The following is a 15,790-nucleotide window of genomic DNA, read 5'->3' as shown; positions in this document are numbered from 1 at the left end:
TGCTTCTCCTGGGGACTCGGCTGGCATCCCTCCAGGGGTTAATATTGCCAGCCTTCATGTCATGTTTGCAGATACAATGGTGCCTCGGGTTACATACGCTTCAGGTTACAGACTCCGCTAACCCAAAACTAGTACCTCAGGTTAGGGACTTCACGATGAGAACACAAATCATGCTCTGGCGGCGCAGCAGCAGCAGCAGGAGGCCCCATTAGCTAAAGGGGTGCTTCAGGTTAAGAACAGTTTCAGGTTAAGAACAGACCTTCAGAATGAATTAAGTACTTAACCCGAGGTACCACTGTATCTCTGTAACACAGAGGAAATCTGCCAGTGGGCCTGGTATCTGAAGCCAGCTCCCAGCCAGATCAGATCCCAGAGCAGAGCAGGGGACATAAGATGTCTATGCCAGGAGAAGAAGGCAGGCACCACTAAGCACTTCTTTCTTGAAGCAGAGGCTCCTCCCCTACAATGTCAATGATTTCCGTTCTCATATTCATTCATAAAATGATTTACACATCACCCCCTCAAGGCAGCACACTGCAAGAATAAAGGTAAAGGTACCCCTGCCCGTACGGGCCAGTCTTGACAGACTCTGGGGTTGTGCGCCCATCTCACTCAAGAGGCCAGGGGCCAGCGCTGTCCGGAGACACTTCCGGGTCACGTGGCCAGCGTGACATCGCTGCTCTGGCGAGCCAGCACCAGCGCAGCACACGGAAACGCCGTTTACCTTCCCGCTATAAAGCGGTACCTATTTATCTACTTGCACCCGGGGGTGCTTTCGAACTGCTAGGTTGGCAGGCGCTGGGACCGAACAACGGGAGCGCACCCCGCCGCGGGGATTTGAACCGCCGACCTTTCGATCGGCAAGTCCTAGGCGCTGAGGCTTTTACCCACAGCGCCACCCGCGTCCTTTACACAGGCATTAAAAGCAATGCAAAACAATCAAGGCTGCTTGAGACAATGCTAAGCAGCTGTGCAGGCCTGCCAGGATATAAACAGCAACAGCCAATCGGGTCAGTTCTGAGATGCTGAGTTATTTGCAGGCAGGGAAACTCCCTGAAGCTGAAAACTGAGAAAGTGAAAGTCAGCTGTGCCTTCACTGTGAGGCAGAGCCATGGCTGGTTCTGGGGGTCCTGTCCAGGATCTCTGTGCTGAAGCCACTTGTCCCATCTGCCTGGATTACTTCAAGGATCCAGTGACTACTGCGTGTGGGCATGATTTCTGCCGAGGCTGCTTAAGCCAGTACTCTGGCGTCGTGGGCCCCCAGCCTTCCTGCCCTCAGTGCAGAAATGCAGTTCATCCAAGGAGTCTCGCCCCCAATCGGAAACTGGCTAACTTTGTAGAAATAACCAAGAAGCTCAGCCTTCAAGAGGGGAGGAGGGGAGGGTCTGCGAGAAGCACCAGGAGCCCCTGAAGCTCTTATGCAAGGAGGACAAAACCCCCATCTGTGTGGTGTGCGACAGATCCAGGGAGCATGAAAACCACAAGGTGATTTCTCTGGAGGAGGCTTCCAGGGAGTTTAAGGTAGGAAATCACTCTGAAATCTTAACAGAGCAATGAATAGCTGTGGATTTTTCTTGGGACGTTTTCTGCAGATTCACCCAGCGAGTCATTATCCAGTCCAAATTAGGCTAATTGTATGGGTACCGCTTACATGTTGTTTAATGAAGCAATTCGCAGCTGAGGAGGCGCCTGGGGGCTGTTGAGTGGCAGGTGGGTGAGTTGAATTCTTTCTCTTCCACGGTGCCATAGCAAACTTTCTCTGAAATGGTAAGGGGTAATGGGCTGAAATTTGGGGGTGGCTATTTGGGACAGTGCCCTAGAAGGACTCACCTGCAGGTCTAGTTACGTGTGAACTGCACAATGAAAAGTGTGCTGAAGTTAAGTTTTTTGCACACAGAATTGGATGTGAATGTTATGTAGAATTGCATACAAACATGTATGAGAAATTCATGTAATAATGCTAATTTATTTTTTTCATTTTTTCTTATACTTTTAATTAAATTTTCTGTTTTACATTTTAGAATATTTATTTAAATAACCTTAAAATATTCATTTCATTTCATTTGTACCCCACCCATCTGGCTGGGTTTCCCCAGCCACTCTGGCTTCCAACAGGATATTAAAAACACAATAAAAGTTCAAACATTAAAATCTTCCCTAAACAGGGCTAGCTTCCCTTCTCTTTCCATGGTTCATTTTGCATAACATAAATCCCTGCATATTTTACATAAACATAATGCCAATTGCGGGTTTTGTTTTGTTTTTAGTTCTCTGTTAAAAGTAAACTGATACGGAAATGCGGGGAACTGAGGGAAACTGACAGAAATTAAAACTGAGTGGTTCACCCATCCCTATCCCGGACCCTGGTGTGGGCTAGGGTGACTAAGTGTCAACAGTGCATTCATTCCAGGGTCTGAGCAGTCTTCATACTGGAGCCTGTGGTATGCAGTGAATTCCCTCCTTTCTCTCTCTCTCCCTCCTCTAGGATGTGAGAGGCATCTTGCAGAGGTAAGTGGATCCTGTTCATTTGTATTAGCATTGCTCCACAAGGCCAGGAAGGGTCCAGAACCCCAGTACATGTAACCTGGCCTTTCAGTGGCTCCTGGGGGAGAGACAGTAGGCATCCACACCCAGCAGCATTTCACAGGTGAACGTAGGGCCCCCTTTTTTCATCTTGCAGCACCCCAATTCTCCATGCAAAGACCGGGGCCAGATCACTCCCTACACCCTCCCCCTCCATTCGCATGGCTGGATAATCTTCTCTGTCTCTTGTACATCATATTCATTTAATCTGGGATAGTTCCAAACATCTATACAAATAGATATACCCAGTGCTTTTTTTTCCTAAACAAAATGTTTAGGGGTACTCTCATTTCCCTACTCATTGAAATACTGCCCCTCAATGAGGTCAAACTTAGATTCAAAAAATGTTTAGGCTGGTATGCGCCCCCCCTGCGTCCACCAGAAAAAAGCACTGGATATCCCTAAGGTATAATCAAGGCAAAGATGGATTTTGGCATCCAAATGGAAGAGGGCAGAGACAGCCAGGGCATGGCTGTGTCCTTGGGCAGGAAGTGCTGTTTCCCGTCTTCCTGAACAGCCCCTCAGCAGTGGCAAGGCTGACTTATAGTTGGCTGGACCGCCTGCCCATCTCACCAGGTCACCTTCTCCTAACCTGCCATGTATCACAGGCGTATTGGGAAAGGCCTCTGACTGAAGAGCGGGCAGAGAAGTAGCCACCCCACTTCCTCTGCTCTCAGGACACACCTTGCTGCCTCTGTCCCTGCACTGAGAACCTGCTGTACCTCTTTCACTAAAGGCTATTGTGCGGGAGAGAGAACAGGGCTCCTGTTTTGGGGACATGCCAGAGTCTCTGTGGGTGAGGGGTCCTGGGGGATGCCCATCAGTTTCTTCTCCATTGCTCCCTGCATGGGGTTGCAACAGAGGAACTCTTGGCATGATTGATTCTATTTCTACATTTGAGGAGATGTAAGTGAAGAGGCTCAGAGACCTGGGGTTGCTGTTTTGGCCTTCAGATGTCTGGTTTTGGAGTCCCATCGTAAGGAGGAATCTCCTCCCCTCTGTGCCTCCATCCCTCTGTGCTTGCCTCCCCCTCCCTCTCGGCTTTCTAAAGTTTCCTTCCTCCTATCAATTCCTTTATTTTGTTGTACTTTGGATTTGACTGGGTTACCCTTGGTTTTTCCAAACAGCAGTGAGAAAATGGAGACATCTGAGAATCCACTGGCTCTCCCACCAGAGCCAAGGAGCAGGGCCTTGGAATACTGTGTTGTAAATCCCGTTCTAGATGTTAACATGGATCAGTTCAAAGGTAATGAAGTATGGCTGCAAGGGTTTTATGATGGACATTGTATAAGTCGAAACCATGAAGTCTTATTGACTAATTGGTTCTTGCCACAGACAGCGGTGTGGTGTTTGCCTCTTAGGTGGGTCATAAGGAAAGGGTTAAATGAGATTGATGTGATTGGCCAGTGAGAATGCAAGGGGAGGAGTAAAAGTTAGAGTGTTTCAAATCAGTTGAGGTTGGGGAGTTGGTGAAGTAAGAGGGCGGAAAAGTCTGTGGGTTGGTCGAGTTGTATTGTGAGAGAGTGAGAGGAATTGTTAGGGGGAGTCAGATAGATAGTTGGAATAATCAGTTTGAAGTTGTTAGAAACATTTGTTGTTGTTTAGTCGTTTAGTCGTGTCCGACTCTTCGTGACCCCATGGACCAGAGCACGCCAGGCACACCTGTCTTCCACTGCCTCCCGCAGTTTGGTCAAACTCATGCTGGTAGCTTCAAAGACACTATCCAACCATCTCGTCCTCTGTCGTCCCCTTCTCCTTGTGCCCTCCATCTTTCCCAACATCAGGGTCTTTTCCAGGGAGTCTTCTCTTCTCATGAGGTGGCCAAAGTATTGGAGCCTCAGCTTCACGATCTGTCCTTCCAGTGAGCACTCAGGGCTGATTTCCTTAAGAATGGATAGGTTTGATCTTCTTGCAGTCCATGGGACTCTCAAGAGTCTCCTCCAGCACCATAATTCAAAAGCATCAATTCTCCGTCGATCAGCCTTCTTTATGGTCCAGCTCTCACTTCCATACATCACTACTGGGAAAACCATAGCTTTTACTATATGGACCTTTGTTGGCAAGGTGATGTCTCTACTTTTTAAGATGCTTTTTAAGATACGTTAGAAACGTATAGGACAGCAAAGGAACTAAGATTAAGAACTGACAAGAAAAATAAACTGAAACCATAAGCTTGTTCCTGCATTTAAAAATAAATTTGATTATTTGTTAATGTTAACAACTGTCTGGACTCTGTGTGTCCCCGAGAGAAACGGGGTGGTGGCAGCGAAGAGGCAATCATAGTGGTAGCACAGGGTCAATAGACCGTCAAACGTCTGGGGACCCTGTGTGATCACCACAAAAGGTAGCACCAGCAGAATTATCTTTGAAATGTGGATGGAATCATAGAATTGTAGAGTTGGAAGGGACCCTGAGAGTCATCTAGTTCAAGCCCCTGCAATGTAGGAAGCTCAACTAAAACATGCATGGCAGATGGCCATCCAACCTTGGCTTATAAACCTCCAAGGAAAGAGAATCTACCACATCCCGAGAGAGGCCTTTCCACTGTCAAACAACTCTTACCCTCAGAAAGTTCTTCCTGATGTTTAGTCAGAATCTCCTTTCTTGTAAAGAAAGGTGGACAAAGCTGTTGCACCTTCTCCTCTAGCCAGGCAGCCATGCTCTCTCCTGAGAGGCTCGCTTGGCACCTTCCTTACATATCTTTAAAGGGACCCCTGACCATTAGGTCCAGTCGTGTCCGACTCTGGGATTGCGGCGCTCATCGCTTTATTGGCCAAGGGAGCCGGCGTACAGCTTCTGGGTTATGTGGCCAGCATGACTAAGCTGCTTCTGGCAAACCAGAGCAGCACACGGAAATGCCGTTTACCTTCCCATCTGAGCGGTACCTATTTATCGACTTGGATGATAGACTCAAGGGCATCCTGATCAAATTTGCAGATGACACCAAACTGGGAGGGGTGGCTAACACCCCAGAGGACAGGATCACACTTCAAAATGACCTTGACAGATCAGAGAACTGGGCAAAAACAAACCAGATGAATTTTAACAGGGAGAAATGTAAAGTATTGCACTTGGGCAAAAAAAATGAGAGGCACAAAGACAAGATGGGTGACACCTGGCTTGAGAGCAGTACATGTGAAAAGGATCTAGGAGTCTTGGTTGACCACAAACTTGACATGAGCCAACAGTGTGACGCAGCAGCTAAAAAAGCCAATGCAATTCTGGGCTGCATCAATAGGAGTATAGCATCTAGATCAAGGGAAGTAATAGTGCCACTGTATTCTGCTCTGGTCAGACCTCACCTGGAGTACTGTGTCCGGTTCTGGGCACCACAGTTCAAGAAGGACACTGTCAGGGAACTGCCATCGGAGGAACAGGTGGTGGAAGGGCTCACGGAGGCTGGGAGAGACTCAGCAGCTGAAGCAGGAACCAGCAGGGGGAGAGGTGGGTCTCTGGTGGAAGGGCTCACGGAGGCTGGGAGAGAATCAGCAGCTGAAGCAGGAACCAGCAGGGGGAGAGGTGGATCTCTGAGGGAAAGCGAGCAAGAGGGAGGGACACGTCCAGCGAGAACAGTGGGGAGGTTTCTGGACCTCCCATAGGGAGACCCACTCCTCGCCGGAAACTGTCATGCCGCGAGTCCAGAAGACGTGTTTCCGTTAAGGAGCTTTTATGCTGGAAGCGATTCCGAAAGCAACCACTGTCGGAATCTGCAAGTGACTAGAGCAGCCATGTCTGAGGGGCTCTGTCACAGACAGAGGTTAGTGAACTTGCACAGACTCTGAGGGACTACGATTTTACGCACAAGCAGCTCATCATCCCATCACAGCATTACGACAGTCTTTGTAAGCTGTTTGTGCAGGAGAAGGCATCATGAGTGACCCAGCCGGAACCAGAGAAGCAGGAGTTGGAGCTGGTCCAAGCTTGGAAGAAAGGTACCGGGCGTTGGAAATCCAACTGGCGCTGCAGACGGCGAGGCTTGAGGAGAGAAGGGCTCAGGATGCAGACAAGAAGGGGAAAGCCACCCAGTTCACCAGAAAGGTACCAGGATTGGTGCAGAAGTTTGGGGGGGACCCCAAGGACTACCATGCCTTTAGAACAGAGATGCAATATGCCCTCAATGTGCAGTTTGATGAATTCCCTGACGAGGAATCGCGAGTGGCTTTCGTGATTGGGCATCTTGAAAGGGGGGCGAGGGACTGGGTTAGACCCCTGATGGCAACGAATAATGACGTCCTAAAGGACACCATGAAGTTCTTTCGTGCAATGGATCTCATGTTTTCCAGCGATATTGAGCAGGGAGTGGTGCGCAGACAGCTAATGGCTTGCAAGCAGGGGAGCCGATCTGTCCGTGAGTACTGGACTGAGTTCACCATGCTGGTTCACAGATTGGGGTGGGATTTATCGGCGGAACCTATTCAAATGCTATTTGAAGAAGGGCTTGCTTCGGATGTGAAAGACAAACTTTCCCGGAGTCCCAGGGCGGTTTCTATGGATCAGCTGACCAAATCTGCGCTGACCATAGGAGCGCGCCAGGAGGCGAGAGCCTTGGAGAGGCGGGAAGGGAAGGGGGAACGTTGGAAGGAGTTCCGCATTCCAGACATTCCAGAGCCAACTTTCCCGCCGGCAGAGCCGATGGAAATCGGAACAGTGCGCGCGTGCGCAGTTTCAAAGCCCAGTGAGGGGGGGAAAGAAGGAGGGAAAAGGCGCCCGGAAATGCTACCTCTGCCAACAGCCAGGTCACTTTGCCAGAGTCTGCCCCCAGAGGAAGGAATGGCAAGGGATGGTGGGAGCTGTTGAGGGAGGAATGGAGGAAATACCAGAGCCAGTAAAAGCCAACGCCTGGCTGCCACCGTCGGGGCACAGCAGCCAGGCCAAAGAGCAGTGAAAGTGCCCACGCCAGAACCTCCTAAACCGGCCCTAGTGATAGAAGTGTCACTAGAGCTGCAAAACGGATACCCTCTAAAGATAAAGGCGTTGTTGGACTCAGGCAGCTCCTGCAATTTCATGAGCAAAGAGTTTGCAGCTGAACACCAGATACAGACGATCCCTTTAAGCAACCCCCTGCAGGTGACCACGGTCGATGGCAGGGAGCTGTTGGGAGGAGAAGTCAGCTTGCAGACCGTCCCAATGATAATGAAGGTGGCAAGGCACACAGAACTGATAGCGTTTAATGTGGCCACTTTGGGAGGGGCTCCCATCATTTTGGGGATGAGCTGGCTGGCGTTACATGATCCGCTGGTGGGCTGGCATCAGAGAGTGGTTTCCTTTGGTTCCGCACATTGCTTAGAACACTGCAAGGAGGGAAAGGGTTCAGCAGGAGCCCAAGCTACCCTAGCAGGGACGGAAGTAACGGAGAAAGTGAAGGTACCACGACAATACGCAGATCTCAGCGACGTGTTCAGCGAAAGGGAAGCTGACCAACTACCCCTGCATAGACCCTTTGATTGTCAAATCAATTTACTCCCTGGGGCACAGCTCCCTGTAGGCAAGTTGTATGCCATGTCAGACAGAGAGATGCAGGAGCTAAGAGAGTTCATTGACAAGAACCTGAAGAGAGGTTTCATCAGAGAGTCAAGAGCGGTGGGAGGTAGCCCAGTGTTTTTTGTGGATAAAAAAAACACGGACAAGCCGAGACTTGTGTGTGACTTCAGGGCTTTAAACGCAGTGTCAGAACCAGTGGCCTTCCCTATGCCCAGGATTGACGACATTTTGACCAGGGTGCGGAAGGGAAAGATTTTTACAAAGCTGGACCTAAGGGGGGCGTACAACCTGATACGTATAAGGAAAGGGGATGAATGGAAAACCACCATGTTCACCCCTTTGGGGGCATTTGAATATTTAGTAATGCCCTTCGGTCTACAAGCAGGCTCGGCGTGCTTCCAATCGTTTATGAACCACGTACTGGGGTCTTTGCTTTACAAGAATTGCGTGGCCTTCCTAGATGACGTGTTGGTGTATTCTGAGAATGAGGAGCAGCATGTGAGAGACGTCAGAGAAGTGTTGAGCAGGCTGCAAGCCAACCGGCTGTGGGTGAAACTGGAGAAGTGTCAGTTTCATACCAAGGAGGTGGAATTCCTGGGGTACCGCCTGTCAGACAAGGGATTGGCCATGGATCCCGTAAAGGTCCAGGCAGTGCTGGAATGGAAAACACCCAAAACAAAGAAGGATGTGCAGAGGTTCCTAGGGTTTGGGAACTTTTATCGTAAGTTCATCCGAAACTTTGCTCACCTGACGGCGCCCATTACGGACTGTCTCAGCAGTAAGAAAAAAATTGTTTGGACTGAGGAGGCGGAGCGAGCATTTGAGGAACTAAAAAGGGCCTTCGCCTCTGAAGAACAACTTCTGCATGTGGATTTACAAAAAAAGATGAGAGTCGAAACAGACGCATCAGACAGAGCCATAGGGGCGGTGCTTCTTCTGCAGCCAGGAAAGGAGGAGTCAGAGTGGAGACCGTGTGCCTTTTTTTCGCGAAAGCTGAACAAATCCGAGAGGAACTACACGGTGTATGACCGAGAACTACTTGCCATTCATGAGGCTTTCCGGAGATGGAGGCACCTGCTAATTGGCGCACAACATAAGGTGCAAGTGTGCACTGACCACAAGAACCTAGAGTATTGGAGAACGGCACGAGTGCTCAACCAACGGCAGTTGAGATGGGCTCAGGAGTTCTCCAAATTTAACTTTGAGATTTGTTACGTGCCAGGCCCAGAGAACATTAGGGCGGACGCTCTCTCACGCAAACCTGAATATTTGGAGGGGGAGGGAGCACCCGAAGAAAGACATGTCATTCCAGAGGACCGCTGGGTGTGTGGGGCAGCATTGGTGGGGCAAAGAGAACTGGTAGAGGGAACGGTGAATGATGAATACGCCCAGGACAAACTCAGGGGTCTCAGGAGGGAGGGAGATAAACCCGGAGGTTTTGAGGAGAGAAACGGGGCGTTGTATTACAAGGGAGCGTTATATATACCTGAAGGAGAGTTGAGGGGGAAGGTACTCAAGCAGCTGCACGATAGCCCCACAGCAGGGCATTTTGGGCAACACAAAACCATGTGGCTGGTTACCAGGGAATTTTGGTGGCCCAAGGTCAGGGAAGATGTGCGGGAGTATGTGAGAGGTTGTGACCAATGCCAGCGAGCCAAAGGGGTGAGGCGGGCGCCGGCAGGGTTATTAGAACCGCTACCCACACCTGAAAGACCATGGGAAGCAGTAGCAATAGATTTCATGACTGATCTGCCAAAGGCCAGAGGGAAAACAGCCATCATGGTTGTGGTAGACCTGTTAACCAAAATGGCCCACTTTATAGCCTGCTCACATGCTGTCACGGCAGAAGAAACAGCTAAATTGTTTGTAGAAAATGTGTTTAGGTTGCATGGCGCCCCCTTGAGGGTGGTTTCAGACCGAGGGAAACAATTTACTTCCAGGTTCTGGAGGAAGCTCATGAGCTTGCTGCATGTAGAGGTCAATTTTTCGACTGCCCGGCATCCTGAAACCAACGGGCAAGCGGAAAGAGCCAATGGCATCCTCCAGCAATATTTGAGGTGTTATGTCAATGACAGAGAGAATGATTGGGTGGAGAAGCTGGCGTTGGCGGAATTTGCCTACAACAATGCGGAGAACGTGTCCACAGGGATGAGCCCCCTTTTGGCTAATTACGGGTGCCATCCCAGGGCTTTCCCAGGGGGGGAAGGGGAGAGATGGAGCGTTCCAGCTGCCGAACAGTTCGTGGAAGAAATGGAAGCGATCCATCGTCAGCTCCAACTTAACTTAGACAGGGCCAAGGAGGAATATAAGAAGCAGGCAGACAAAGACAGAAGGGAAGGTGAAACCATTAGGGTGGGGGACCAGGTGTGGCTGTCAACCCAAGGGTTACCATTCAAAGGGGGTTGTAAGAAGTTAAGACCCAAAAGATTGGGCCCATTTGAAGTCACGCAACAGGTCAACCCAGTGGCTTTCAGACTCCGGTTACCTAACCACATGAAGCTGCACCCACCCTGTTTTCCACAGGTCGTTGCTGTCACCGTATAAAGGGGACAGAGAAGGGAGGGTTACTCGGGGACCAGCAATGGAGGACAGGGAACACAGCAGCCATGTGGCGGAGATCCTCGATTCCAGGTGGAAGGGAGATCAAGTAGAGTATTTGGTAATGTGGGAAGGGGAACCGGAGTCGGAAAACACCTGGGTCATGGCAGAGGACGTCAATGACGAGGTTTTAATAGAAACTTTCCATCAGAGGTTCCCACGTAAACCTCAGCCTGTAGCGAGGTTCCGGAGGGAATACTTTGCTACCACCGATGAGGAAGAGGAGTTGGAGGGATTCACAGATTCCGAGGAGGAGGAGGATTCAGCGAGCCGGAACGGCGACCGATGGAGGGAAATGTTCGAGACGTCTGAAGATGAAGAGGATTCTTTTCGGGGTTTTACCTCCTCACCGCCTAGAGGAGAGGGAACGGGAGGGGGTGAAAGGGGTCCTGGAGGGGAGGTGGATGTCAGGGAACTGCCATCGGAGGAACAGGTGGTGGAAGGGCTCACGGAGGCTGGGAGAGACTCAGCAGCTGAAGCAGGAACCAGCAGGGGGAGAGGTGGGTCTCTGGTGGAAGGGCTCACGGAGGCTGGGAGAGAATCAGCAGCTGAAGCAGGAACCAGCAGGGGGAGAGGTGGATCTCTGAGGGAAAGCGAGCAAGAGGGAGGGCTCAGGGACACGTCCAGCGAGAACAGTGGGGAGGTTTCTGGACCTCCCATAGGGAGACCCACTCCTCGCCGGAAACTGTCACGCCGCGAGTCCAGAAGACGTGTTTCCGTTAAGGAGCTTTTATGCTGGAAGCGATTCCGAAAGCAACCACTGTCGGAATCTGCAAGTGACTAGAGCAGCCATGTCTGAGGGGCTCTGTCACAGACAGAGGTTAGTGAACTTGCACAGACTCTGAGGGACTACGATTTTACGCACAAGCAGCTCATCATCCCATCACAGACACTGACAAACTGGAACGTGTCCAGAGGAGGGCAACTAAAATGGTCAAAGGCCTGGAAACGATGCCTTATGAGGAACGGCTAAGGGAGCTGGGCATGTTTAGCCTGGAGAAGAGGAGGTTAAAGGGTGATATGATAGCCATGTTCAAATATATAAAAGGATGTCACATAGAGGAGGGAGAAAGGTTGTTTTCTGCTGCTCCAGAGAAGCGGACACGGAGCAATGGACCCAAACTACAAGAAAGAAGATTCCACCTAAACATTAGGAAGAACTTCCTGACAGTAAAGAGCTGTTTGACAGTGGAATTTGCTGCTAAGGAGTGTGGTGGAGTCTCCTACTTTGGAGGTCTTTAAGCAGAGGCTTGACAACCATATGTCAGGAGTGCTCTGATGGTGTTTCCTGCTTGGCAGGGGGTTGGACTCGATGGCCCTTGTGGTCTCTTCCAACTCTATGATTCTATGATCTACTTGCACTTTGACATGCTTTCGAACTGCTAGGTTGGCAGGAGCAGGGACCGAGCAACGGGAGCTCACTCCGTTGCGGAGATTCGAACCGCCGACCTTCTGATCAGCAAGCCCTAGGCTCTGTGGTTTAACCCACAGCGCCACCTGCATCCCTACATATATTTAGACACCGGGTAAAAACATTCCTCTTATCCCAGGCCTTTGGCGGTCTCTTGAACTATGGGGCGGTGGGCAGGGTATTGCTTTTGTTTGTTACCTTGTTGTGTAGTTTTGTTTGGACACTGCAGGTTGCGAACGTGATCCGTGCGGGAGGCACGTTCGCAACCCGCAGTGTCCGCAACCTGCAGTGCCACATCTGCGCACGCGCAGGTTGCGATTTGGCACGTCTGTGCATGTGCAAGTGCCGAAACCCAGAAGTAACCCATTCCAGTACTTCTAGGTTTTGGAGCATCCGTAACCCAAAAACGCGCAACCTGAAGCATCTGTAACCTGAGGTATGACTGTATTGTAAACCACCCTGTGGTCCTCAGATGAAGGGCAATATAGAAATTTTAATCACCATCATCAACAACTTCCCCTTGCTGCAGGTGTAGCTTCCTACATGCTAAGGCAGGAAAACAAAAAATGGCTCAGGTTTTGCATTTGCAGCTCCCTCACCATTCATATCTTTTGCTTCTACATAAACTGTGACACAGACCTCTGGGCCTCCCCCTCCAAATCCCTCGCAAATGCCCTTGTTTGCTAGCCCTGTTGACAAGCTCCTGGTTGCGAGGTCCCAGAGACTGAGGGCAGCTATGTAGACCTGAGGGCTGTTAACTTCACTCCCAACAGAGTCAGTTGCTTGCGTCCTTCTCCAGCCTCTCTTCCTTTCAGCAGCAGCCCGTCCACCTGAGATCATGCTGAAATATACTTAGAGTCGAGTGTGGATTTCATGCTCTTTATTCAGCTCAGAGTAGCGAGGAATGGAAGTTTCCCCGAAATGTCTGCTTTATATACATTATTTACACAATGGGCCCCACGTGATTGGCTAATTCTGGGATTCTCCTGTAGGCCAATCAGGTTGCGGATTCACTTCCACCCGGAGTTGGATTGGGTGGCTCCTGCGGACCAATCAGACTGCTGCATTCTGGATCCTATTGTTCTAGGACCAATCAGACTGCTGCATTTTGGATCCTATTCAACTCAGTACATAACACATGCGTAGCATGAAAATGCAAGCAGGCCTCCAAACAAGCAACCTGTGTTAATTCAAAAAATTCAAGCTCTCTTTGTTCTGTTTCTTTTAGCAATCTCTCACCAGTCACTGCACCTACAGCTCTGTTTACTAGCCCTCTTCTCAGTCAAGCTACCCCTATCCAAATAATGCCCCATATGGACAGTCAGTCTAAGGCACTGATGGCGGAGTTGGCTTTAGGAAGAAATGGTGGTTGTGACAAATAAAGGCAGCCAGCACCATATTCGCTTTTAAGCCCACATGCCTAAAATAAATGAATATTCCTAAGCATCCGTTCGTTAGAGAACTGCATAGCAAAATGCAGGGAAGTGTGGATTTTGGAGGAGTGGTGTGTTTTGCTTCTCATCTTGTTTTGGAAAGTGTGGATTTAACATTCACCTTTAAATCTTAACTGTATTTAATTCCACCCCTGTCACTACCTCTTCCTCAGTGTTTCTGTATGAGCCGCCTGGCAAATCTCCTCTCTTGCACCCATCCATTCCCCCTCCGCTTCACTATATAAAAAAGCTTCACCAACATTTTTCTGGGTGGTTTTGCTTTTTGTGAAGGGTGATTGGATTGACGGGGGGGGGGGGCAGAATAAAAAATAAACCTGGTTCAAAGCACTGAACAAAGATATTACGTCTTGAGAAGGAGGGGAGTGTCCCAATCCTGACATCAATGCATGAATAGGCTCATCCAGACTTCCTTTTGTGCTATGTTTATAGGCATAGGTCTGAGCACTTTCTTTTTCTTTTTGCCTAGGCGCTTTCCCTGAGAAAACTCACTTTTCACTGCTGAATTGGAGCAAATGGCAATCTACCCAAATCGCCATTTGTTCTGACTCATCCTTAAACAGCAGGTTTTCCTGGGGAAAGTGGTGGTGGATGAGTGTTTAGATCCACAGCTTTAAAGTGCAGGATTGTGCCTAGAAAGTTTGGGGCAAAAGACAAGTGTGGATGAGCTCAAAGATGTTTCCTTGGATCAAGACCTCTGTCTCTGACTCTCGGCTGATTCTGACTCTCATTTCCTCATCTTCTCCCCAACAGCAAACGTCACTCTGGATCCAGACACAGCCCATCCCATTCTCATCTTGTCTGAGGACCTTCAAAGTGTGAGATATGGAGCCAAACTGCAAGACTTGCCCAGCAATCCTGAGAGATTCAGCCAACGTCCTTCTGTGATGGGACTTGAGGGATTCACAGCAGGCAGACATTTCTGGGAAGTTGTTGGGGCAAGTGAGGAAGGATGGGCTGTGGGGGTTGCTAGGAAGTCTGTGAGGAGGAAGAACTACTTTCCCTTAAGTCCGGAGGGAGGGATCTGGGCTGTGGGGAGATGGGAAGGAGAGTACAGGGCCTGCAACCCCCCTAACTACTCTCTTCTGCCCCTGAGTGGGGAGCCCAGGAAGATCCGAGTGGCTCTGAACTATGAAGGGAGGGAGGTATCTTTTTTCGAGGCTGACACAGGAGCCCATCTCTACACGTTCTCAGGAGCCTCCTTCTCTGGACAGACACTCTTCCCTTTCTTTTTTCTTCAGAGAAATGAAACCACCTTAGGATCTCCTGAGAAAAACAAATCTGCTTCACGGGCCTGGTTGGGAGTTGGAGCCGAGAAATATCAGTATATAACCAACATATTTATTCATCACCAGCCACCAAGAATCATAAAATACCAAAAAAAGTAATCTTATGAAACATAGAGGTTCCTTGTTGAAAAGGGAGGTGCCCTCTGTACATGCTCAGGCCTTTTATTTCTGAGGCTCAAAGTTCCTAAGTAAAATTTTCCTCGTCACATTCTTTCCTACCCCTCAGCCTTTTTCAACCCACTTTTAACACCTAGGTCTTTATTTATTCCCTGCACAGTCCTGTCAACCCGGACAGGGTGGTGGGTGGGGTTGTGAATATTGACCGCTTTGGGAGCTCCCATAAAAACATGTTTACAAAGAGCCGAAGCAGAGTTTTTTAAATACCCCCCCCCCAAAGCTTTTCTCTTGGGAATTATAGCGACAGAACTACCTAAAACTTGTCATATATGTGACTACAGTGGCAAGAATGTTACTTGTCCAAAAATTAAAAGAAGAAGAAAGTTCCAGCAGAGGAAGAATGGATACAAAAACTTATGGAATATGCTGAAATGGTGAAACTTACCCGAAGAATAAGAAATCAAGATAACAAACTTTTTACAAAAGAATGGAAATGGTTTATTGAATATTTACAGATAAAACAAATAAAAACATTGGCAGGATTATTGTAATAACCTGCAGCTTTATAAGAGTATACATTTAAAGAAGATGAATAAATTGAAGTTAATTTGGATATGCAGAAGATATTAAAAATAAATTTAAGGAACCACAGAAAGTGGGGGAAGGAAGTCAAGTTTTGAAATTTCAAAATGATTGTAAAATCAGTGAAATGTATAAATCTGAAAAGTAACAATAATAATAAATAATTATAATAGAGCCTGGAGCAGGGATGGGGGACTCTTTGCTGACTGAGAGCAGCATTCTGTTCTGGTCAGGACTAGAGGAAAAAGTGGACAGAGCAACAGATGTGAATTTTACCT

The 15,790-nt window shown here is 49.0% G+C and overlaps 1 protein-coding gene across 1 annotated transcript; it reads left to right on the top strand.

Annotated features, from left to right (window-relative positions):
- Positions 1–1,111: 1,111 nt before the first annotated feature.
- On the top strand, positions 1,112–14,912 carry LOC309526192 (zinc finger protein RFP-like; the record flags this gene model as incomplete). The annotated part of the gene is made up of 6 exons (XM_082212107.1): positions 1,112–1,203; positions 1,341–1,521; positions 2,486–2,508; positions 3,711–3,829; positions 14,278–14,456; positions 14,768–14,912. 6 exons carry the CDS (start codon positions 1,112–1,114, stop codon positions 14,771–14,773), a joined length of 600 nt encoding a protein of 199 aa, XP_082068233.1. The 3' UTR covers positions 14,774–14,912.
- Positions 14,913–15,790: the final 878 nt, after the last annotated feature.

The sequence above is a fragment of the Podarcis vaucheri genome (genome assembly GCF_965113315.1).
Source record: "Podarcis vaucheri genome assembly, chromosome: 2".
NCBI classification, from domain to species: domain Eukaryota; kingdom Metazoa; phylum Chordata; class Lepidosauria; order Squamata; family Lacertidae; genus Podarcis; species Podarcis vaucheri.
This window is presented reverse-complemented; position numbering and strand designations above follow the sequence as displayed.